This window comes from Leuresthes tenuis, unplaced genomic scaffold (assembly GCF_036924035.1).
Source record: "Leuresthes tenuis unplaced genomic scaffold, fLeuTen1.0.hap1 SCAF_21, whole genome shotgun sequence".
In the NCBI taxonomy this organism is placed as follows: domain Eukaryota; kingdom Metazoa; phylum Chordata; class Actinopteri; order Atheriniformes; family Atherinopsidae; genus Leuresthes; species Leuresthes tenuis.
In genome coordinates, this window is record NW_027325375.1 from 21233213 (window position 1) to 21259238 (window position 26026).

The 26026-nt window shown below is 42.3% G+C and overlaps 1 protein-coding gene across 2 annotated transcripts; it reads left to right on the plus strand.

Annotated features, from left to right (window-relative positions):
- robo4 (roundabout, axon guidance receptor, homolog 4 (Drosophila)) lies at positions 1 to 23464 on the plus strand. Of its 2 annotated transcripts, none has more exons than XM_072375341.1 (19): positions 1 to 479; positions 5854 to 6180; positions 8573 to 8730; positions 8964 to 9084; positions 9225 to 9363; positions 10532 to 10659; positions 11802 to 11917; positions 12006 to 12237; positions 12339 to 12460; positions 12883 to 13054; positions 13161 to 13358; positions 13493 to 13535; positions 13772 to 13884; positions 14772 to 15095; positions 15216 to 15320; positions 16380 to 16527; positions 17965 to 18189; positions 18279 to 18628; positions 22470 to 23464. In XM_072375341.1, the coding sequence occupies exons 1-19, from the start codon at positions 281 to 283 to the stop codon at positions 22649 to 22651; spliced, it is 3402 nt and encodes a 1133-aa protein (XP_072231442.1). In that variant the 5' UTR covers positions 1 to 280; the 3' UTR covers positions 22652 to 23464. The 2 variants fall into 2 exon arrangements, with proteins under 2 accessions (XP_072231442.1, XP_072231443.1); XM_072375342.1 differs by lacking the exon at positions 1 to 479 and adding an exon at positions 3007 to 3249.
- Positions 23465 to 26026: the final 2562 nt, after the last annotated feature.

Here is a 26026-nt window from a genome sequence, read left to right on the forward strand (position 1 = left end):
CCCCAGGAGAAAAAAGGACCCAAGGAGGAGGGAGACTGGGATGCCAAGCGCTGCTAGAGTAAAAACAGGGTGGGGGGGAGTGGAGCTTAGGAATATGAAGAAAGCAAAGTGTACCGATCTCGAAACAACAACTGGTGCGTAGGACAGGTCACATGCTGAATGTTTGTGGAGTACCACAGTGGGGAGCACAGTGTGGGGTAGCAGGCAATGGGTGGTACAGCAGAGCTGCGGTGACAGGTTGGAGCGTTGCATCCAGGAAACGTCGGCTTGTGGAGTGAAGATGCGTGTCAGTGCGTGGCTTCTCTGGGTAACCGTGTTCTACACCTGCGCGGAATACTCGCAACAGTGTAAATTCCAGGACATCTGTCCACCAAACACCGGATGGACTGGGAGGCCAAAGACCCGGGTCAAAGAGCATATTCGGCACAGTGTGGGACACCAGCACACGGCTCACAGAAACAGGCCACACCGCAGAAAAGGTGAGCTCTTAACTCACACAGCTGACATGCTGCAACCCTCTGCAGGACAACTGAAGGTTTTCATCCAAGGCTTGTATGTCTACTTGATGAAGGGAGAGAAAACACGAGAATCGCAGACCGCTGTCATGTAGGAAATCATTTAAAAGTACACTAGATCTTTCATTTCACTCTGACTTCACTTCCTCGTTATTTCCTCAACATGTTATGTTGTGTGTGTAAAAGTCAAATATGTTGAATATATATGAAAGTATTTAAACAGAAATCTTCACTGCAAACTCCATGAGTTGGATGAAAATGACAAAACACCTACAGAAGGTGATGCAAACAAAAAAGTTGGACATTATACTGTATTATGACTTGTGTTGGTTAAACTCGTGTCTTTTTTTTTTAATCTTCCAAAGTTTTACAGATTTGGCCTCTAAGACCCCGATAAAAGCTTTTTTTCTGGGAAAATTTTGTGAAACACGGAACCAAATGAAAAAGGAAAAAGTAATAATGAGAAGCCTGCTTTGTAAAACATTTCTTCTTCATGCCTTCATTTTTTTAAATATCCTTTTAGAGCGTAAAGAAAACAACTCAAAGCTATTATGATGACCATAATCATCCTCTTAAAGAGTGCACAATGAAGACAGTATTACACACAATATTTACTTTTATTATACTTATGAATTATTCACCAGATTAGTTGTAATTAACAAACAAAGAACAAGCTTTCAAGCTTTTATTATTCAATCAGTCGCTATTAATAAATACATATCTTTGTATTCACTAGCTTAAAGCAAAGATTCGGTTTTGCAGTGATTGTTGAATCATTTACAAAACTCAAAACATTTCTATTAAGACTTTCCTTCAAAGTCACTGTTTATCGCATTTCTCACAGAAGCTGTGACATTCTTTCGTTTTTCTTACCCCATCCCGCCCTCTTTTGGCTGTTTCCTTATACTTCTCCTGACCTTTTCATCAACAGCATGAAAAAGCGGCCCTTCCCTCGGCACAACTCGGCCTTGCACCATTCCCATGGGTGGTGTTTTAGCAGGGGACTCATCCTTCATCCCCTCTAAAGCTTTTGTGGCTGACTGAAAGCTGGCTGATGCCGAGGCCATCAAGCCCAAATTGTTGGATCAATATAAACATCCATCACTTAGCCCCGGGCCTTTCTGAGCCTCACAATGAACAGCTCACCACACAATGCTTTATTTATGTGTGCCATGAGAAGGAATGAACTAGTGGTAGTTCACTTATTTCTGGGTCATCCTCACTATGGAAACGTGGAAGTTACTCAGTGTCTCCACCACAGATACATTTAAGCTTGACTGCTTTACCTTTTAACCAATAAAGACATTAAATGACGGGAAAAGAGGCAGTTTAGATCAACTTATTTTAATCTGAGAGATCTTAGATGACAGTGATTAGCAATTAGCAACTTTTTAGGACTGGTAAAAAACTATGAACAGTACTTAACCCTTAAACAGAGCCCTAACTTCAAGACAAACTGCATGCTAACATGCTGAATAACTCTGGACACGCTGCAGAGTGAGAGATGCACGATTTCCTTCAATTGTTAAAAAAAAAAAAAGAACAAGCTGGGAACTTCCTGCCTCGTAGCAGCGGTGACAGAGCTGCTGCCACAAAAACAAACTAAACAACAGTAAAGATTTTAAAGCAGCTAATGCTTGGCGAGCAAAATCAAAACACCCGACTCGGCTATTTGAATTACACATTGAATTATCCTATTAAAACAGAATGCAAAAAAATTAGTAGACATCCAGTAGATTTTCCAAACGAAGGGTCAGAAGTTACCAAAAATACTTTTTAGTTCCCCAATAAAAAACATGACCAATACACACACAGGATTTATAATAATATAATTCAATTTACACGACTTTATATATAGTTGCTAATAACTTTTCCTGCAGTCACTTCACTGTCCTTGACCCTGTCCAGTACAGCTGTCAGTAAAGTTGTGAGCATTGGTTTAAGCTTTGTGGCTGATGGTCTGAAGTCTTATTGGTTAAAAGTGAATAAATGTCCAACCCAGGGTGGCTGCTGCCAAACCCCATAGAAATGAGTTCAGTTCAAGTGCCAATGTTTTCACCCTGGACATCTTGTGAAGCAAACAAGTAATAGTGGAAGTGGAAGGGAGAAATAAACACAATGTCCTGTAATGAGAATATAAAGACACGGACATGACTAACTGCGGCTGTGAAGTTTGGTACAAAAACTCAAATATTTCCGGAATCTTGCCGCACTGCTTCCTCCAAATTAAAATCCAGAGGGCTATTGTGAACAGTAAAAACAATAAAAATAAAACTTCTATCCAGTTGACAGCTCAATCTGACACAACCATATACAAGACAATACTAAGAAAAAAAATCTCCCATTAAGACTGACAATTAAGCTTTTATCAAAACTTATCTTTTTCGATTAATACTTTTTATTTTGAAAAGACAACCAAGCGGAAACAGCTGTTGATTGAGTTTCGTCACCGACCTCACCTCAGCAGCGGTTATTGCGGTCTGACCACAGAAGAGTTTGACACTCAGGCTTATTATGAAGTCAAAGATTTTCAAGAAAAGCTGGAAAGAAATACCATCTTTCAAATAAATCATCTACATAAATGACATTCGTTCAGTGTAGGTGTAAACTTTAAGCTAAGGAGAGCACTAGCTTTAAAATATACATCTCTGACCGTTAACTTCGCTGCTGTTCATGATGAGCAAATGTGAGGTCTTCGGGGTATTCGTGACGATGTTTGGACTCATTCTGTCTGGTAAGTATGAATAAGTTGTGGACTCGTTATTTATTGAATAATGACTACTGTTGTGAATGATTTGATGCCTAAAACAAATACGTTTATTATCTTTAAGACTAAGGTATTTACTGATTCTCTCGAGGTGTTGAAAGGTCAACATCAAAATACATTATGATTGTGATAGAAACCATTAGTGTTTCCCCACATCAACAAGCTTACTTGCTCATTTGCTTCTTTCCTATAACCATCGCACGTGGTAAATACTCAATATTAAACACTTTCCTGAGAGTAACTACATCCTCTATGAGTGACTAACTAAATCCTACTTACATTGTTTTGTCTGGTCAGTTCTTCAGAATCCAAAGATATTCGCAATAAATGGCAGAAAGGTTGAAAAAAAATCCACCAAATAATGATTAAATAAATTAAACAAACAAAATACATAAATCAGTAGGTATTTGTCTTGTATTAAGAGCAGGATCTTATATAATTTTTCCATCTTCGTGTTATCCTCAATCATGACTGTTTGTTAGCGTTTAATCACACAAACAATATCAAGTAGAGATATTCATCAGGTATGTTGCCAATTCATTTCTCTTTCATCTCTAATCCCTCATAATGATAAAACAGCTAAAATTGAAAGCATCCAAGCTCCTCTCTCCATGAACACTTTGCGTGATATGAGCTTTGAACCTGAGGTGTTTCATTAGATGACATCATGGGAATAGCGGCTTGTGCTGAAGTGATCTGTGACACGTTCAACATCAAATCTTTGTTTTCTGCTGACCGTTAGGGATGGGTGGGTCATCCCAATATAAAACGGACTGCATTTATAAAGCGCTTTTTTAGTCTCGTTGACTACTCAAAGGCCAAATTCAGACTTACACACACATACACCAAATTACTCCAAATTATCCGCAATACATTCAAACCCTTTTGTACTAAATAAAAGCTGGATAAAAGCATCAGCTAAATGAACGTAACGCGACAAACAAGAGTCATGCTGCGATGATAACCGGCTGATCCTGCCTACGTTGAGAGGTTTCTGGCTGTAGTGGAAAAGGCGGCGCAGTGGAGCCATGCCAAGTTAAACCGTACTGTACCCTGTGGTGGGAAAATGCCATTAGTGCAAGTGGAACTGCATCTTATACAGGAACAGAATATAACAAAATGTTCCATGTTTACGTACATTTTTATAGATGAGCAAGCTCTGCTTTCACAGAAACTCTCTGCAACAACGTCATCACCGTCACCGGGGCCCTTTTCATGCAGTCCATTTTAAGGCAGGACTCGATGCCCATTGGTATCCCGTGTGCAAGTTAGGGCTCTTACTTTGTCCAAAGATCAAGTTAGAGGGAATCTGAGATAAACAATTCTACAAATGTTTTGGAAAGGTGGAACAGCGCCTTTTAGCGTGTCTTTGTACTTATTATTGTAAGGGCAAAACTAGGTAGTTCTGTAGTTTAAGACCCTCCCACGCCGGCTTCACGTGGATAACCGCATCCATTTTTACATAAATAATACAAACAAACCTAATTTGTCTTTTATTTTTTGCTCGAAATGCTCCAAAACATTGTTCATCCTAGCAGTGAGGTTAAATCATTAGCTGTAATTTGAAGTTATTTATTGCTGTACAAAATGGACCCAAAGGCTACCAGTTTAAGGAATATTTGGGAAGATTAGTTTTATATTTCAGTTCATTTGTCAGATTAAGGTCTGCTCCTCGTGAAAATCTCCAGACTTTTGCTCAGACTTTTTAGAACACTGGTTATTTGTCAGTAGTTGCGTGAATGAGACTGAATGCCATTTTTAACGTCAGTGTGAGTGGCAACATGTTTTTTTTTAAATGAGAAAAAAAAAAGGAGGGTCCGTGTCTTTTGTTCTGCTGCGGCTGTGTTGTTATTGGGGGAGTTATAGGTTGCTTTTGTTTGAGTTGATGTTCCTGAGACCTTACTTGCTTCCTCTTGTGTCAGGAAGCTGATCACAGTCTTCCCGTTTCCTTCAATGTGGTCATCCTACTTCATGGGAAGTTCAAACAATGGCATTCCAGTGGAGCTGGCTGCAAATAGACATTGTTTGTTAGTGGCAGGGCTTAAACATGTATGCTGTTGTGTTGCCAGTTGAGGGATCTCAGGGATGGTATGCATTGTCCTGGAAGCTGCTGCTTGGGTGTGGCGAATCTACACTGTAAACATATTGATGTATTTACGCTGGGAGCTCTCGTCCCAAAAATGAATGGGCTCAAATTCTGACTGTACGACAAATTCTCACGGCACGTGTTTCCTGTAGTAACAAACATTTAGTCCAAAAATGAGGGATTCATTGGCTCGCGAGGGATGGTTTTAGAAAGAAAAAAGGTCTGGAACTGGAAAGGCCTCAATGTCCTGTCGAAAGGTCAATGCCTCATTTTACAAATTTAAAGGAAATTATACGTATTTGTGACAAAACAATTAAATTTGGCTCAATAGTTTTTGCAAATCTTGCTGACAGACAAACAGACGGGAATGATCGTATTCCCAAGGTTACAGACCTTAACAGGGACGTTTGGTCAGTATTTCCTCTGCTATCAAATATACATTTGGATTCTCTTTAAGGTCCACGTCATCTCTATGTGCCCCTCAGGTTCCAGAGTTCAGGCGGAGGAGATGCCACCACGTATAGTCCACCACCCCTCTGATGTCGTGGTGAAAGTGGGAAGCCCTGCTACACTCTCCTGCCGGGCGGACGGCACCCCGAAACCCACTATTGAGTGGCTGCGCAATGGTCAGCCCCTGGAGACAGCCAAAGGAGACGGACAGTTCACGCCTATGGTTTTGTCGGAGGGGAGCCTCTTCTTTCTGAGCGTGGGAGGAGGCAGGCGCGGCCAGTCCCACGAGGGCGTCTATGCCTGTGTTGCCCGGAACAGTGTTGGCGAGGCCATCAGTCGCAATGCATCGCTGTTTATTGCAGGTAAGACAGAGGTATGCGTGGGGACTCCTCCAGACTGTGACGCTGTGGTTAACCCCTGAACTTATTCTCAGAAACCAGGAGGACCATCTTCCCACCAAAGACTTAAAGATCAAGCTCACATTCTGCAGAGACATCTCTAAAGCTAATAAATGATCTTGCTTGCAAAAATTTTTAATGCAGAGGATCATGTCTTAGAGGAATTCTAATATGGCTGCCCCTCGATGGTCAACTATCCTTTAGATGACGATACAGATCTTAATTGTGTTGTGGGGCAGGTGTCATTACTTGGCTATTAACTTATTGCACATACTTCTATTTCCGTGCCCTTGTCAGCTATTGTCTGGCTCCTTTTCACTGAATTAGGTGCAGCGCGCCCGTGTGATAATTACAAAATGCACCAACAGAAAAACCTTATAGGTGCAAAAGAAAACAGAAGCAACATCCTCGTTAACCTGCCCCCCACGTAACGACATTACTGTGGGTTAGGGTGGCGAGTTCCACAAAGCCGGCTTAATATGCGTAAGCACACGTGAGGTGGTTGTTACGACCTCCCTTAGCAGCTCTGAGGTGTATCAGCAGCGGATCAACTTTGACCCCCACGTTCCACCTCTGTACTTTCAAAACAAAGCAGCAACTACGGCGTATCAGTTCCGGCTCAAAAAGTCATATGTGGAAAAGACTTCTTCTCCGTCTCTGTGCTTGAAGGTAGGTCTGTCATTGACGGTAGTGACTAAAAAAAATGCTTACGTACAATTATTTGGAAACAGTTTCACATAACAAGGAATTCTGATTCGGTGCATAATTATGTATTGATTCGATTTGTAAGAGGTAAGGCAAGGCAAGGCAAGTTTATTTGTATAGCACAATTCAACAACAAGGTGATTCAAAGTGCTTCACAGAGACATTAAAACAGAAGAAATAAAAAGCATGATTTAAAATTTAAACAAAAGAAGGAAATAAGAACAATAGATAAAATCAGAAAAAATTATGTATATGAAAGATAAAATCAATAGTTAAAATATGATTCCGTTTTGAAACTCAAGCTTATTCAAATGCAGCTGAAAATAGATGTGTCTTCAACCTGGACTTAAATACACCGAGTGTTTCAGCTGATCTGAGGCTTTCTGGGAGTTTGTTCCAGACATGTGGAGCATAGAAGCTGAATGCAACTTCTCCATGTCTGGTTTTGACTCTGGTAAAAAACTGATAAAAAACCGGATCCAGATGACCTGAGGGGTCTGGAAGGTTCATAGTGGGTCAGGAGGCCACTGATGTATTTTGGTCCTTGACCATTCAGAGCTTTATAGACCAGCATCAGAACTTTAAAGTCTATCCTCTGATGGACAGGCAGCCAGTGTAAAGACTTCAGAGCTGGACTGATGTGCTCCACTTTTTTGGTCTTAGTGAGGACTCGAGCAGCTGAGTTCTGGATGAGCTGCAGCTGTCTAACTGACGTTTTAGGCAGACCTGTAAAGATGCTGTTACAATAAGGAGCTGATGTAATGGAGGTTCTAAATGAAAGTGTTGCAAACAGCCAAATTTTGTAGGAAAAAAAACTAGATCTGTTATAAAAGTGCAACAAAACAGTCAGCTGTTTGTTTTAAGTGTCAAGCAACGATTAGCAAATTTTCCCCCATCTACAGCAACTCAAATCTCAAAAGTTTCACACTTTCGCAATGCTGTGCAGGTTTTCACAGCGGTTCAGTGCACTATTCCAGTGGTCTTATCTCATAACGACAACTATGAGACGGCAAAAAAATGAGTGATTATGAAAACAAAGACTACAATATGCTTCATTTGCTTTAGTCTGATGCAACGTCTGGACTCAGCTGATCGATGGCAGGATACGCACGGCTGTGCACACAGCAGTCTGAACTGCAACGTAATTTATGAGGTTGAAGTTGTTTTAGATGTTGAAAATGTCCCTGCTCTCAGTTGCAGGTGCTCTGACCGCTTCCCACTGCAGATAAGGTACTAAATACTCATAAGTACTTCACACAACCGCACTCCAAAAAGAGCCGAATCATTCCTTTGATTTAGGACTCCACGGGCATAGACTGCAGGGATACATTCATCTTATACCCAGAGGTGCTCGCTCTATTCCGAGCAATGGGCTCTCGAGGTGAATGTTGGTTCATTGTACTCGTGGTGTGACGGTTTTGCAGATCTAACACAAATCTAACTAAAAAACAACTGCACTTATGCACTTGTGAACGAAATGAAACCAAAAAAAGTAGGATGTACAACAAAAAGTAGTGACTTTCCCAATTTGTTTATTTTGTATTACTTGAAACTGTCTGATGGTGAGAGCTGAAATAGAAATGTTTGTCCCCAGATGGTTTTAGTGCATTTGCTGCTACTCGTTCTGATTGATTCACCTGTGTCTGTGCAGCATTACAGGAGGAGTTCAGTGAGCAGCCCGGTGATGTGGAGGTGGCAGAGGGGCAGGTGGCCATCTTAAACTGTGTTCCCCCGATGGGACACCCGGAACCTAACGTCCTCTGGAGGAAGGATGGCCTGCCCATCAACAACTCTGACCACCACTACACTGTAAGCCATTTTACTCTCTTATGGCGACCTTATCGAACCCTTTAAGACTTGTATGTCAGACATACAATGTCTCCTGTTTGAATAAGCACCTAAATAATGATCAAGTTAATTGTTTTTTTTTTTTCCTTCCTGTACCCACTGCCATTAAAGCCACGAACCTGGCGAACCCCAAGTATAACGGTGTATAACCCAGCTGTTTTACCCCTCTTGCATGTCTTGTGTTGTTGCTGCAGGAGCTGAGTGGGAAGCTTATCATCGATCCTGCAGTGAAGAACCACTCTGGGGCTTACGTTTGTGTGGCCAGGAACATCGTGGGGGTGAGAGAGAGCAGGGCGGCCCGGCTCTCTGTGCTGGGTGAGACAACAACCCAGAAAAAACGATGCGCCACCATGCTGACGTATTTGTTTCAGCACACCAAACGAGATTCCCCTCGGCATACAAAACAACTCCCAGGTGTTGTACAGGAACGTTTATACTCTTCTCTTTTTCCACAGCCAAGCCCGTGTTGATGCTGAAGCCGGAAAATGTTTCAGTCAGAATAGGCGAGTCTGCCGAGTTCTACTGCCAAGCTAAAGGTGACCCTCCACCAGCGGTGGTCTGGACCAGAGAGCGGGGGCTGCTGCCCAATGGCAGGTAGAGTGCGGTCTATACCGGATTAGTGTTAATTAATTACATGTCTGCTTTGGGACTGCCGTTGTTGGAAGACTGCTGGAATTACAACCTAAAGTCAGATAAAGTCATGGATGTATGGAAGGCATGTTAAGATATGAAGGTCTGAAAAAGGCAAAAACAAACCTGGACTTTTATTTAATTACACCCAGTCAAATGGGAGATATTCAAAAAATGTTCCCGACAACATCATTAAATTTGTTAGTATACGTCAATTTATGAATTTCAGGCCTGCGACACATTCAAGGAAAAGTTTGGCGAGTTAAGCTTTTACCTCTTTGTTGCCACTGCTTCTCACAACACTTAAAAGCCCTTCTGGGGTTCAGCAAACCAACCGATGACATGTTTCAGGCGTTATATCGTCTCTTTCTCCAACATTCTTCGTTGGGGACTGCAGGAGAGCCAGTATAATACCCGTACCCTTTTCCTCACTTACCATGCCTTTGTAATGTGGGCAGAACATGTCTTATTGAAAAGTAAGACATCAACGGGGACTTTTTCCAGCTCATCTGCTAATTTGATGCAAACATTTCAGACTCCACAGCTTAAAAAAAAATAAAAAATAAAAGTTTTGTTCTCCACAAGTAACATTTTAACGAGCATGCAGTTTGGCTACCAAGCAATGGGAGATTTGATTGATTTTCCCATCAGAGATGCTTCCAACTCGTGCACCACTATTCACAGCTGTAGCTGTAGCTCAGGAGGAAGAGCAGTCGACTCTGGCTTCCCCAGGATACATGTCGAAGCGTCCTTGGGCAAGACACTGAACCCCACATTGCTCCCCCAGTGTATCATTGGGGGTATGAATGTGTGTGAATGCTTAGAAAGCACGTAGTTATATCCTAAGACGTGTTGTATGAATGTGTGTGAGTGGGGTGAATGCGGCATGTAGTGAAGCGCTTTGAGTGGTCAGCTAGACTAGAAAAGCGCTATACAAGTACAAGTCCATTTACCATTTATTCGCTTTTGATCGATACGGTTCGATTTGTATTTTCATGCCGACACATTTGCTCTTGATTGTTTCCTAAGATGAAGCCTAAATCATTAGGCGACGCAGTTTTAGATCGTTTGATCCGTAATTGATAAGGCGTGGGCGGTTTATTGTCTGCTGTGGTATTCTAAATGTGTACAGGTATCTTGTAAACCCAGACCAGACTCTCCAGATCCATTATGTGACAGCGCAGGATGCTGGGAAATACACATGCACAGCTGTAAATGATGCAGGCGCAGTCACTGCCAGCGCACAGCTTCAAGTTGAAGGTGAGCTCACGCTAACATTTTAATTTAGCAGCAAATGGTATTAAGAGTTTTCCTTGTAGCTGGGAATTATTTTTGATTAGAGGGTAAGTTGTTGTATAGCAACACTTTGCTATCGTTATTTATCTGGGCCTGTGAGTAAAAATCAGATGCTTAACTCAGCAGCAGTCTACAGGGGGGGATGTCAAACCTCCACCACAGATACTCCATATGTTGTGGGCTGTCTGACCAGGTTTATTTTAAGAGCATTCCTGCAAGAAACCTGCCAGTTAATGAGCAAACACAGATTTCCCACATACTGTGATAACTCCTTAAGAACAAGTTGACATCATATCTGTAGCAGGCAAAGACAGACAATGCTGCTGTAAAGAGTATTGATTTCTTTAAAAGCTACTGAGCTCAATTGGTTGGTAACTGAAATGCCTTGTAAAAGCCCCATACTTACAGAGCCATACGTGGCAACAAGTCTTGAGCCAATACTCGTTTCTTTGTATGTTTCCAAAAAAAAATGGAAAATAGATCGATTGAAAAATATGCAGCATTAAATGGAAACACAGTGTATTTGGCAAATATAGTTTGTACAATTCTATCACTGTCAGACACTGTTCGTCTGCTGTAGATAGTTTTTTAGGCCTGACTCTTGGTCTTCCGTCCTCCTCTTGTCCCGTTTCCTCAAACGTTTTAAGGACACATGGCACACCATGCTGAGATATGCCAAGTTTTCAGCTAACAGCTCTTTGGGAATCACCTTGTTGGTGCAAAAAAACTATTTTCTGTCTGTCGAACTGTGCTGTGGCCCTGTGATGGACAGGTGAACTGTCCAGAGTGGGAAACTTAGACATTCTTCAGACTCAAATAAAGAAATGGGAAGGAGTGATGTCTTTGTTACATGCTGCTCATTTTTTGCTCAGTGAAAATAAGTGAAAATCTTGCAAATGTCCAAAGAAAACTTTAAAAGATCTTCGGAAAAAACATGGAGAACTATTACTTAAGATTTAAAAAATACTGTATTAAACCAAGTCTGGCTTTTCTTAGTTAAGCTGTTTAGATCTGGTCTTTGGCTGCAAATAAAAGAAAAAAAGAACAAAGTTGCATCGTTTAAAATAAATGTGAAGTATGGATTAAAATAACCTTTGTATTTTCAGTGGCTCCCAGCACTGAACAGAAAGACCTCCACAAAGAACTGTCAGCCTTACGAGTGGCTCTGGAGAACGTCACCATCATGGCCACCGGGTCGAATGTGTCCCTAGTGCAGTGGAAAGTATGGGAACGCTGTTTCAGAGCATTTCAGAGAGTGAAGGAACATAGTGTGAGGCGTCTGATCCCTGTTGGCTTTTCTCTGTTATCAGCTCCAGTCCTTCCCATCCCAGCCGCATTACCTTGATGGGTTTGAGGTTCTCTATCGCTCTCTGCTGCCTGCCAGCTCAGATTGGGCAGCAAAGAGGGTAACACTGCCCGGTTTCCAGGCTCAGGTAGGCCCCCTAAAGAGAGGCTACAAGTATGAGTTCAAAGTTCGTCCCTATGGCAGCAATTTGTATGGAAGAGAAAGCAACACAAGGCATCTCAGAGTCCCTGAGACAGGTGAGAATGGATGAGGTTTTTCTTTTTAAAACATCTTCTAATTCATTTTAACATGCAGATTAGCCATGTTCAGGAGATAATGGTAATCTATCTTTATACAGTGCCAAGTGCCTCTCCACTGGCTGTGTCCATAACAGTGAACCATGACCAGAATAACACCATCCACTTGAACTGGGAGCCTCCTCCTCATGAAACCCACAATGGTATCATACAGGGGTACCAGGTAATCACTGTAAAACAGCCCTACAGTTACCACTTGAGCATTTCCTGGGAAGCATGGAACTTTCCTTTATGTTGTAATTTACACACAAACACAAGGTTCCTCTCCTGCTATCCAGGTATTAGCTGCCTTAAAATTGCATTCAGTTAGTGCCACAGAGCCAGTGCTGTTTACCAAAAAGTGGCTCACCGAATTACTTTTAGTAAACTAAATGGAAAATCTCATTTTCCATCTACATGACCCTCAGAGCATTTGTAGCTGAGGCTCTGATGTTGCTAGCTTGACCCTGGCTAACTCATTTAGAACAGTAAACATTGGTGTTTCCACAACAGAAACTTGTTTTGCAGTAGAGCTTCAAAGCATGAATAACTTGACCCACAAGGAATGACCCTTGTGGCTCCTAAAGATGCTGATCTTTCCTCCAGGTGTGGTGTGTGGACTCTGAGGAGCAGCAGTACCAAAACTGGACGGTGGATAGCGGTCAACACAGCCTTGATATCTCAACTCTGAAACCTGGGAAACAGTACTGGATCACCATGGCAGCAGTGAACGGAGCTGGAGTGGGCATGCTGAGCGACCGTCATGGATTTGTTATCAGTGAGAAAAATCAGAAGTCCCCCGTTTCCGTATCAGGACAGTGCACGTAAAAAATCCAGTTTGTATGTGACATTACAACATTGTCTGTTTCTGGTTTGTCACACAGACCCGCAGTTAGGCAGCCACCCTGAGTCGAACAGCCAAAGGCGGGATTTGTCTCATGTGCTGAAAATGCTTCAGGACCCAGTGTTGATTGGCAGCATTGGCGCCCTCTTGTGGTGTATTCTCATGGTGGCAGCTGTCTACTTCTTCAAACGCCACGGCAGAACAGGCCACTTGTTACCTCGACATGGCAAGTCTAAAGGTGTGTTTACAGACTGCTATTATATTCACCATATTAAAAGATCCTTTGTGTTGGCTCCATCTGCAGCACTGAAGTCTGTGATTTAATTACGTCTCAAGAACATAACAGCCGTTATTTATATTTATTTTCCGCAGGGCTGCGCAGACTAGCCAATGAAGATCTTATCATAAAACACAGGTAAAGTGGGATAAAATTGGGGGGCACTACCTCTAGCATCTATATGTGATATCTTGAACTTTCAAAGTTTTAACAGTACAAACAAAACAAAAAACTGTGTGTCTGGCGACTTTTAGTCACTTTAAGGCAAATAAATGCTCTGAATGAAAGAGACTTAAACACATTTTTAGCGACATATATTATGAAAAATGTTGTCACCTTATAGTTTATTTTCCTGTGATTTTCCCTCTCTCCAGGATGGCAGCTCCGGATTCTCCATGGATTTCTGGTAGCTGGAGACCTGCCTTCAGTCAGAAGTACCAGGACTTATGGGCCCAGGGTCAGAAACATCCAGGGATCCGGAGCACCAGTGAGTATTCACTGTTAAACCACAAGGATGAAAAGAAGTTTAAATAAACTATTTCAGACGAATCGGGTAACTAACACCAAGTCTGTCTGTTTTCTGTTTAAAAGCCTCACGTGGTTTGTTTGCGATTTTGATCAATCATTTTATTTATTACAGTTAATGCTTTTTATATGAATCCTAAAGTTTAGCTACTGTTTAATCCACCTGCTGATCATCAGCTCTTTAGAAGTCTCTGTGGGAGAAATGTGAGTCCCATTTGTGCTCATGCAGACAGCTGTGAATGAGAGGGTGCTGCATTCTCTGGAGTTTGAGTCTTGAATGGTTTCGGCTTGATTAGGCGATGCGGTCGGCCATTCCTAAAAAGGCACGCTCCATGTTTTGAAGAAGGATCCATGTTATAGCAGGATAATAAACCCAAATCCGACGCTTAGAATACAATAAACTACTGAACAGTACACTATCAGATCATGCTGGGACTACACAATGGCTTATTAAGTCTGAACCACTTGTTGAACCCATGAAGCTGTTGTGCTGTGGTCACTGAAGCAACTTATTCTGAAATACAAGTACATTAATCAGAGATTCAACCCTTCATTGAAAATATCAGGCTGATATTATCAATAGCAACAGTGACACACGGTAACTAACATTTTTGACCTTAGAACTTGCTTTTCACTTCAGATTGTGCTATGGATGATAATACTATTACTTGAAAATGTCCCTTCTGTCCTTGGAGATGTTCCATTGACTCTGGCATGTTCAGTAAAACTACTGGTGTAAATATATTTTGCGTTTTGTCCAATCTTAAGGCTGAAGTCGCATGTGTTTCAAAGCTCATTACCAACGTTATGCTGCAAAGTGTTTGATTTTAATCCTTCATGTGTCATCAGGCCTCCCAGTTTCATCCAAGAAGGTCAGCAGCTCTGTGGATTCTGCTGTGCCCATAGTGACTGACAGCTGCGGCGTATATGGTACCTTTTATGTGGACCTTATGGGGAACGCTCTGAAGACCTTCAACAGTCCTGCACGTTGCCCTAAAATGCCTCACGGTTTACCCTACCAGCAAGGAGCCGAGACCATTCAGATATTCTCTCACTCTGCCTCCAAGTCCTCGTCCCTCGACAGCCAGGAGGCTCTGCCGTGGAAACAGGTCATACGTCCCCAGCCAAAGATGGGTGTTCTGAGGGAATCATGGGAGAAGAACCACAAGAAAGGTGAATAGTAGTGGATGGTGTGAATGTCACGCTGATAGCCTTTTTTTTCCTTTTCCTTCATACTCAGAGCTCATGATCCATTACCACTGGAGCAGCTGATTTTTCGTTTTTCTCCCCCAGAGTTACATGCAGTGAACAGCGTTCCTGTACTATCATCCAGGAACCAGGCTTGTTCCTCCAGCGTTTACAAACAGAGACTCAGCCACATACCAGCAGGCCGGAACGGTAAATCAAAATCTGCTTTGTAATTCTGATGAGAACTAACAGGAGAGATCATGTTTCTCCAGTTTTAGCTTCTCTTCATTGGCTCCCTGTTAAATTCAGAATAGAATTTAAGATTCTTCTTCTTACATATAAAGTTCTTAATGACCGAGCTCCATCATATCTTAAAGATCTCATTGTAAGATATTTTCCTAACAGAGCACTTCGCTCCCAAACTGTAGGTTTACTTGTTGTTCCCAGAGTTTCTAAAAGTAGAATGGGAGGTAGAGCCTTCAGTTATCAGGCCCCTCTCTTGTGGAATAAGCTGCCAGTAAATGTCCGGGAAGCAGACACCCTTTCCACTTTTAAGATTAGGCTTAAAACTTTCCTTTTTGATAAAGCTTATAGTTAGTGATGACTCATATAATCCTGAAACATCCCATAGTCAAGCTGCTATAGGCTTAGACTGCTGGGGGACCTCATCTGTCACACCTTTCCTCACTTTGCTCTCTTTTTCCCCCTGTTTAATTTCTCAATGGATTTTATGTACATGTGACATTATTGTGGTTATTAACGTATGTTTCCCTGTTCCAACAGATATCCTTTGAATGGCGTTATGGTGTTTTTTCCCCCCTCTTTTCCCTCTTTTCTGTCTTCTCAAACCCCAGCTGGTCGAGGCGGATGGCCACCCTTCCTGAGTCTGGTTCTGCCAGAGGTTTCTTCCTGTTAAAAGGGAGTCGTTCCTTTCCACAGTCGCCACAGGCACGCTCAGGACGGGAGATTGGACTGAAGACAAGTTTCGGTGCAATCTGTTGGTTTCCTTAGCTAGGATATTAATTTTTTGAATTGGCTCTATATGAATTAATTGGATTATGATTACAATGAATTGAATTCCAATTGGCTTGAATTGGACTATATTACTTAAGTGCCTTGAGATAACAATTGTTGTAATCTGGCGCTATATAAATAAAATTGAATTGAATTGAATTGAATTACCTTCCATCCCCTCTCCCACCAGTGACTTTAAAGTGACGCATACATGTAATTATTATGTGACTGAATCGGTTCACCTCGTTTGTCCAGGAGGACATCCCGACTGTGGTAAAGCTGCCGGTTGCTCTCGTCTGCTGCAGTACTCTGCGTCACTGCACTTTGTGGACATGCTGCCCCCACCACCGCCGATACCCACCGAGGACGCCACAGACAGACACAGCCTCTCCTCAGACGAAGGGTGAGACAAAGACACGTTCTGTAGCTTAGACTCCCGGTAAGAAGATGAGAAAGAAGCGTCGCCGCATAGCAAATAAGTGAACCCCAAACAGTAGACTGATAAAACCGCGCAATTGACGACTCAGAAAAACCACAACTTAGCTGAATGTTTTACGAAGTTTTATCAGCAGATTTTAGCGGAACATCAGCCTGTTAATCCGTAGATCTTGAACCAGCCACAGCAGTCAAAAAGAACAATGCAGTTTAAACAGGAATGACAGTGGAGGTCGAGAATCAGGGTCAGTAATCCACTCCAGCGTGATGGACCCATTTGTTTATCTTTCTCGTTTCTCTCTGGAAGGTCCATTATCTCTTTTCCCTTCCTAATCTCTTCCTTTCTCCAGTAAACTTGACCGTTTAGAACAGAAGGTATCCAGGCAGGCAACAACAAAAGCAATGCGACCGTGAGCCCAAGTGATCTATTCATCTGTAGCCTTCGGGTCGAATTCTTTCTCCAGGGAGGGTCAATAAACGGGGCTTCTTGGCACTGAACAGATACATTTAAGCATCAAACCTCCTTCTACACCACCACCTCCTGCCTTTTCTTCTTACAGAAAGCTGTTAACAACAAATATCAGCTGAGGGCTGAGACACTTGATCCCACTTCATTTCAACTTACACCCCTTTTATTATTAGTTTGTTAACACTTTCATTACTTTGGGCTTTTACTTGATTATTTTTTAAGACTTCTACTCTTGTGAACCCTTTCCTGAAATGATAAATGGCAGATACAGCGTTGCAGATGACCCGTTTTGATTCAAGATGAAGAGGAGGTCTGATTGTTTTGTTGCTTTTAAATGGTGCAAAAGGAATCCGTGAGCTCTGGCCCTCCTTTATTGTGTAAAAGCTTTAATTCCTTCAGCTGATTCAGCTGCATTCTGCCTGAAGATTCTGCCTGCAGTTTGCTGTTTTAATCAAGTCGGCTTAAAAGTCTTAATTTCACGTTTGAGTCCTGTTTTTTTTCACAGCATTCGGTCCTCTCAGACAGCACAATATGGCTGCTCAGCATTTAGCTATAAAGCTAATTCATAATTTAATCTCATTTTTGAGACATTGTTTTACATTAGAGGAAAAGCAGTGGTGTGGAATCAAGAAAACAGACATCTCTGCTATCTCATGAGTACATGTCTACATGGAGTTTAGCTTTACTAAATGTTTCTGTATTTCTAAATCACCCCCCAAAGAAAAGGGCATTGAATTATTCACAGCATGTGCTGAGAGTAAACTTCTACCACAGTCATCACACCGACAGATTCCTCAGTACAGAACTGCAGACGTCAGTAGTAAATGTAGTAAATTTCATCATCTAACTTTAAATAACTTGTTTTTATTCATTTATAAAGAAGTTGACAAACTAAATATAGATATTTTACATGGGCGTCTTTTGCATTTTGCTCAGTTCCAGTCGTTCCACAAAGCTGACAGAGGACATGGGCTCTCTCCAGTCGGTTTGTGCTGCAGCCCAACATGGACAACCAGGACCCACCAACAGCAGCAGCCCCTCCTACAGCCACCTGTCCACTGCATCATATTCCATGTCACTGAATAATGAGCAGAGTGGAACGCTGACATCACAAGAAGCCACTGAGTACCTGGAGCTGAGTCCCAAACCAGAGAGATTCAGGTAAAGACCCGCTAAAGACGTCTTAGTTAATGTTAATCCTCATACTGAGGACTGGTTACCTGACCACTCCGCCCCCTCGCTGTCTGCAGCATCCTGCCAGAGCAGCGTCCCTCCCTGACCCACCACTTTGCTCCCACCTTGGGCACCATCTGTGAGCCAATCCGCTCCACTCAAGTGGCGGGTGACACGGCCATCACCGATAGCGAGCTTCTACCCGTCAGTCTGCGTCACGCCCGCCTTCAGAGCACACCGTCGTCCTGCTACAGCGAATGGGACAGCTCGCTGTGGAACACCTGGAGCTCCGTCACAGACAGCAACCTGGACAGTGCCCGCAGCAGTCTCATCAGCTCTGTGGACAGCTGCTACACTGCTGACAGCGCCACCTTCGCCCGTCTGTTGGCTGCGGCAGCAGAGACCATGAGTGGAGCTTCTCTGTCAGGTAAGAAGAGACCAAGCTCGGTTTTAGATAAAGGAACATTTGGGATGCCAGCTTTGTGATGTTCTGGGATCATATTTCTTCAGATTGATATTTTTCAATGGCACAAGTAGCTTTATATATTAAGAATGACAAAAAGATTCACTCAGACTGAGTATCCACAAAGCAAATGTCAACATCTTTCCTCAACTGTTCCCACTGAGGAGAAAGCACATGTGGACATTTTTTCCTTCTCTGGTGAAAAATCTCACAACTTTCTCACACGTTGTTTAAGTTTGCAACCAATCACTTGGTCAAAAAGATTTTATACCCCGATATTTTCAGACAAAATGGCAGTAAATTGAGTAAATACTGTCATAATACTGACAGTAGTACTGGAACTATTGAAAATATCATGAAATTATTTGCATTTTACATGATGTTAACCTGTTGGTCTTATTGTAATACAACTGAACTCCTGATAAAGCCGTTCTTACTTACATTTGTTTATAGTATCAGACAGCACAATGAGTCAGAAACAGCAGCTGAAATGACACTTTAACACCAGCACCGTCTGATAAATTCTCCTTTGACAGATCCTGTGTGTCGACATCAGTTGTATTTAAATACTTTCAGAACATCAGTTCAGATGCGCAGCCGAAAAGGCAGCTGCTGCTGCTCTGCTGCCTTTTCCAGGAAAGGAGAAGCTCTTTATTTGGACTTTTGGTCATCATGACTCTTACCGGATGGCGGATTATATCGTAAATGCTATAGTCTGAAAATACCTCCGGTTTTGGCCATCCTGAGCAGGAAATGATCACAGCAAAGACCTAAAATGGATTTGTGGCAGCAGATTGGCTGCACAGCGGATGTCGCAAAGTCATCCCTCACAGGCGCGGGGAACGTTCTCTTTTCCTTTTCTGTGATTAGGCACCGGGATGAAATGATCCCCACTGTGTGTATGACTCAGCACACACTCAGAACCCAACATGAAGGTCACTGATCTCAGGGAGGATGAGGAAAAAAAAAAAAGCAGCTGTTAACCGAGACGATGCAGACACACAAGAGTTTCCTAGAGGTTAACAAATCTGGATTACTCACATTCTTAGTGCGTTTTAAACGAACAGTCCGATGGAACTTTAGCAATTATTTTAAGGAGAAGTTCTCAATAAGAAGTCTTAAGCCTGGAACTATCACATTTTTATAGATTATGATTCCCTGTGAAGACTGATAAGCAAATCTATAGCTTTTTTTTTTTTTTTAAGGTCAAACTTTTCAAGCAGTTTTGTGTGTTTGAATGTCAAAAGAGACATTTTATATCCCAAAGATCAACTTCTTTGCGACATCATAACACAATCAAACATCTCGTGACTTGCACTTTCTTTGCACCAACATCCACATGGTTACACATCGGAGCTGTGTCTGAGATTTGTCCTGCAGAGGTTGGAAAACCTTTCTGCATTTCATAGTTTCGTCTCATGATATCCCCTTTGGCACTTTTCCTTTGCCTGTTTTCCAACAATGGTGATTATTTAGCTTCCTTTGAGGAGCTAAAGAGCATGAAGTTTGTTCTTGACAGACGATCTGGTCCTTTTGTATTTATAATATTCCTCCACTAGATGGCGCCATTTAGCCATGATCTACAGACGTTTTCAGACCTCTTACGATTTTGATGTTTCAGATTCTAAAACACTGAAAGAAAGATTTATGGACTGTGCAGCAGCTTGTTCTCGCATGTGTGTTCCCACTGAAGAATGATTGAATTTCACTGCTTGTGTTCACGGTTCCGTGTGCATGTATCTGCTACTTAGAGAGACTTAAACATTCAGTCTAATACCTGATGGCAAACCAGGCGATTACTCGGGGCCTTTCAGCAAATTGAAGCTCCAGATGAGTAATCCTCTCCCTCTTCGTCACCTCGTCTGTCACTCTCCCCCCCCCCCCCCCGCCCTCCGCAGGCATCATCAAGCTTCATTCCATTTGCCAAACTCTCACTTTTAGCTGTTGTCTGCCTCGGTTGTTTTTCCCACACATGAAGCCGTGCAGAGCAAAAAATCCCCCCCCAAAGTGTTTTTTCTGCAGTGGATAATGGAATACTCTCACATTAACATTTAATGCGGCGAGTCCATAGTCTTGGATTAGATGAAGCTCCACTAACCTCTGAATGATCCTGAACTAGAACAGTTTTTCAGAGTATTTGAGCAATCCTAAAATAAAGATTGACATTTCTTTGTCTTATCATTCTTATCGTTTCCTTTTCAGCACATGAACAGTTAGTAGTTCAGAAAGTCTACAAACACACTAACACTGTGGACTGGATAGAAACTGGAGCTCTGGAGCTTCAAGCCTTCAGTGCAGAATCATTTGCGATTATTCCCAATGAGCTACATTTTCTAAGGTCTTTGAAATTAGTCCATATCAGCAGATTCCAATTATGAATAGGCTCTGTGATGTTGATTTTACACCAAAAGCAGCACGTTTAAAAAAAAAAAAAACTTTTCAAACCTGGGTACACCCACTAAAACAAGCCAATTGAACCCTTTCACATTGGCAGAAATAGCATGTTTACCCCGTGTGGTCTGGGAGCTACAATGTACTCAGGAACAGTCCAAGAGCTTCCACTATTTTCAGAGGACGAGCCTGTAACTGTGTAATGGAGGGATGGCATTACGCTGTTCTCTGTGGGCAGGCCAATCACGAGTGGGCTGCGAGGCCTGTGCTCCTCCACTTGTATGCACATAAATCTATATGTACGTAAGTTCTATAGCATGGACGATCTCTGCATTTTTAAAAAGCCGAATAAGACGCCATCGCTGTGAACATCTCAGCTAAGATTTGGCTTTTTTCGGTTTTCAAATGAAAACAATCCGCTTTAAACACTTCTGTTTTGCGTCTGTCGCGTTATTTTGACACGCTGACCAACAAGCAGATGCAGGGTCCTGAATCAAACATCGTGAAACAGCCACCGAGGCTCTGTGCGTGCGCCTTTATGCACCTACCCAGCAACGATTTACACACCAACATTAAGCAACATCAGCACGACACTGAATCTCATTTTACCGATGTTAGTGTGTATTTGTCAGAAGGAATCACGTGAGGTGGGTCTCTACAGTTCCAGCGCCAAGAACCCAAATACCTCGTTATCGCAGAGTTGGAGAAGATTCCCCCCGAGCTCCCTTTGTAATAATCACTTTAAGTATCCTCGCATTGTGAAAGACGTGCGTCATGCTCGAAGATTTGAAGGAGCCTGTCCATGTGATGGTTCTGCCTCTGATAAGCACAGCCTTCTATGATAATTAGACTAGTTTATTATTTTTGACCCACACTGTGGGACTAAAAGTGAGCGGTCAACCTCTGTTTCAGATGATTAAAATAAATCAATCAGTCTCTTCACTTTTTTGTCCTCGAGTCGTTGCCGTCGGTTTCAGAGCCTCCACGGAAGATATTACAGTCAGTGTGCGTTAGTTTCTGTGAGGAGACGTGAGCCGGGCCCCTACTGCATCATCCTTAGTGAGAATTAGTGTGTGCACCCAGGTGTTGTTCTCCCATTGACGCAGAGCCGTTTGAGAGTGGATAAAAACCTGTCTACTGCAGAGTCACTGACACTGGAGGAATACAGATTAAACACTTTCACACTGCACTCAAAAACCAGATGTTAGTGGAGGGTTTTTTTTTTTGTTTTTTTGACTGTGTAAATAGGACTTCTTCAGAGCAAATCCAACTGCTCCTCTGAACTCTCAAACTGTTTACTTATTCTTCTCTAAAAGCAAAAGAAAAAAAGTGTCTGTTTTAATCCCCCTGCACTCTCAGCACCCATGTGAAATGCTATTGAAATGCTCATCTAAACACTGTCTTCTGTGTTTAGACTTCTCACCGCCGGCCTCCCCCCTCGGCGCTCTTTACCCGTCGTTCGGCGCAGACAGGGACCCGTTCGGGGAGCTTGCGCCCGCTCCTGCTTGGGACTGGAGCATGGCCTGGATGGAGGACATGGAGAGCCAGTACAGAGTCCACTACCCTGGCAGAAACAGCAAACCCTTTGACACCTAAAGGATCTGCTAAGACAGTGACAGAAACAACACAGCTGAAGTTTAAGTGCTCCTGAAAGACTTTAAAAAAAAAATAAATAAAAAACACACCAGCGGAGGAGACTGACCAAGGTTTACTTTCTTAAAAATGTCGGGTTTAACTGATTCAGGGATAGAAAATCTCCCACGACTGGTTTTGAAATGGAATCAGAGCCAACGCTTTTGACGTTTGGGACGCCTCAGCAAGTAGATGCACATACATCAGATGCTTTTTGGAACATTCTTTACCTCAGGGCAGTCCAGTTTCTGTTTTTGCATCCTTGAAACAACTTTTTTTTTTTTTTTTTCCCCATCCTTTCCTTTCATTAAAAAAAGGATAATGAGAAAGCTCACATGGGAAGCTCTCACCCTGTGTGTTTTGAAAAAAGGCCAGAAACACACTAACACACTAAGTCAGGAGGCGAGCAGTCATTAGGCAGATGAAAGCTACTTCTGGAGAACAACGTCTGTTATTTTCATGCATTTGTTGCAGGATTTCATAAAGACGGAGGTCCTACCAAACGGAGCGTCGCGTTGTGGTTTTGTATCGATCAGATTTAATATATATTTAATTCATTTTGAAACACATCGAAACACTTTGGTTTTCTGTCCCCGTTTCCTTCGGTGTTTCTGTTTACATGCTGGCATTTCTTATATATATCACAAGATTATTGAGTCCACTTTTTAATGCGTTGCCTTATTCTGTAGTTCACTTTTGCAAATATAGCAGAAATTATATATCTTAAAAGCTTTTAAATAACTGTTTTTTTTTTAAGTATTTGAAATCAAAATTTTCAGTGGCTTGATCTTTGTTTGTTTTTTTACTAACTTTAGCAGAATTTAACATTTTGTACAATTTTCAGCACGTTTTATAGTTTGAAATAAAATCACTGTCTGAAATGAAATCTCTCAGGATTTGCTATGCTGTGATTAGTGGTTTAAAGAAAATAAGAGAACATTTGCAGAGTCTCATTAAGGATTCTTCTGGGTAACATTATGCTGGAGGAAGTGAAATGTCTCTTTATTACAGACCATCCCTCTGTGGCCTGAGCTGAATCGACCCCTGCAGTTGTTAATGGCGAAGCAAAGCAGGAAGGCGATGTTCAGAACTCATCTATTTGGCTAGATTAACCGAGGCAAACATTACTGCTGCACCTGATAATGGCGTCTAATTACAAACGCGCTGAAGAGAATAATTAGAGTTTCAGCCGTACGTGTGCAGACCGACGCAGGAAAAAGTGTGATCTCCAACTTTGTCGCCCTCACATTTGATATTTGGTCGTTAAAAGGGGATAACAGCATGAGTTCACACTTCAGACTCGACGTTTCAGTCAAAGATTAGACTTAGTCGCGTATCACAGAAGGGAAGCTGTGAGGTCAGGCTCCGACTTCTGCTCCTGATCTGATTAACGATCTCTTCTGCAGTGGTTTGTTGTGCACCAGCAAACGCACTTATTTGTTGTTTTTTTTTCCATTTCAAGTAATCCATGTCTTGTATTTGGGCTGCTGGAGTCAAATGAGACCGTGAATGTGGGGAACTAAGATGTGCTTCACTGTCTGTTGGATGAAGAAGCTGCATGGAAGTGGCCTCATAAGGATCTGGATTTCTGTGTGGAATATCTAAAATAATAGCCTTTAGTTGCTGAAGCTGAAACATAATGGGGAGGATAACATGGGGGTAATGTTTTTGTGCAGAATTACACAAGAAAGTAGCCCGCTTGTCTACAGTTACTGTGAAGCAGAAGGCCAAAAAACTTCTAAGTAAAACATAACTGGCCTTAGAGCACAAAATTTAGGCTTCAATCTGTGCTTTATGCCTCTACTCTGACAGTACTAGATGATTTCCGTGTTTATGTGTGTGCCGGAGTGCCAAAGGGATTATCCTTCATCTGTCTTCTTTACTGAAGGGCATATGTTTTCCACATGAAGCCCCCAGCTCACACTCACTCACAGAGCAGACCACACACTGCAGCAGCTCGCATACAGGAGAACTAAATCATGCACTACTGTACATCTACTCGTCTTTTTTAACACACACACACGCTGAGCAAGGAACGTCACCCTTGGGATTTCTGCGTCAGACTTTTGTCTTTGCCAAAATACCAGCTTTATATAGTGTGTCCACAAGCCAGTGATTAGACACGGCCTGAAACCACACACACACACACACTGTTCACACACATGTACATTAACAGCAATCCTTTCTTTTCGTCTGCTTTTCTTACAAAACACAATTATCACTGTAAGACCAGAGGTAGATAAGCGCAGTCATGTGAAAAAGAAAGTACACCCTCTTTTACGTCTTTTTTGTCCATCATTCTACAGAGAGAACGATTATTCACAAGTGGAAAACTTCAAGACAGCTGTCAATCTTCCCAGGAGTGGACGTCCCAGCAAGTTCACCCCAAGGTCAAAAACCCAAAAGCTACATCTCAGACACTACGGGCCTCAGTTAGCATGTTAAAGGTTAAAGTTCACGACAGCACAATTAGAAAAAGACAGAACAAGTATGGCTCATTTGGAAAGGTTGCAGGAGAAAGCCTCTTTTCTCTAAAAAGAACATGGCAGCACAGCTTAGGTTTGGAAAGCTGCATCTGAACAAACCACAAGACTTCTGGAACAATGTCCTTTGGACAGACCAGACCACAATGGAGATGTTTGATCATAATGCACAGCAGGAGAAAACCAAACGCAGCATATCAGCACAAACACCTCATACCAGCTGTCAGGCACGGTGGAAAAAGAAAAGAATGAAGGTGTCACCATGGTCCAGTCGATGCTCACACCTCAACTTGATTTTTGTCAAATGGATAAAGACACGTTGTAACATGTCATGTGTTGCTGTTCACCTGAGGTTGCATCTACCTCATTTAAAGACCTGGCAAGAACCAGATGAGTTTTTTTTCTTCGTTATTCTGAATGTAGCATATCCATACCTGCGTGGATCTCAGATGAGATCATGTTCAAATCCTCGTGAGGCACCTCTCCGTCTGAAGATTCCTGGTTTAACTTCTAATGAGGCTTTGCCTGTTTTTGATGTATGGCTGCGTGGGATTCCTCCCACAGTGCACAGTCATGCATGTTATTCTCATTGGGATTCTTAACTGGCAGTAAGTGTTGGGTATTTGGTCTTCCGTGGCTATGGAAGCTGGGATATGACGGACGTTTAAATCCACCATTTGTCATACTTGAACCCCTGGGCGAGTTATTGTATCGACACATGCTTTTACAAAAAGAGACTGGAGAGAGGCTTATAGATCCGTGGGGAAACTTGGTTTACAATGACAGGAAAGTACGTGTTATCGTAGCAAACGGAGCATAAGACCATAATAACTAGAATCTAACGTGAAGAGAGAAT

Bases quoted from the DNA above. Each gene is read 5' to 3' on its own strand.
- robo4 (XM_072375341.1), top strand. From the start codon at position 281: ATGCGTGTCAGTGCGTGGCTTCTCTGGGTAACCGTGTTCTACACCTGC. The intron at 11,918-12,005 runs GTATGGGAACGC...CTCTGTTATCAG, and splicing joins TGTCCCTAGTGCAGTGGAAA to CTCCAGTCCTTCCCATCCCA. The intron at 12,461-12,882 runs GTAATCACTGTA...TCTTTCCTCCAG, and splicing joins GTATCATACAGGGGTACCAG to GTGTGGTGTGTGGACTCTGA.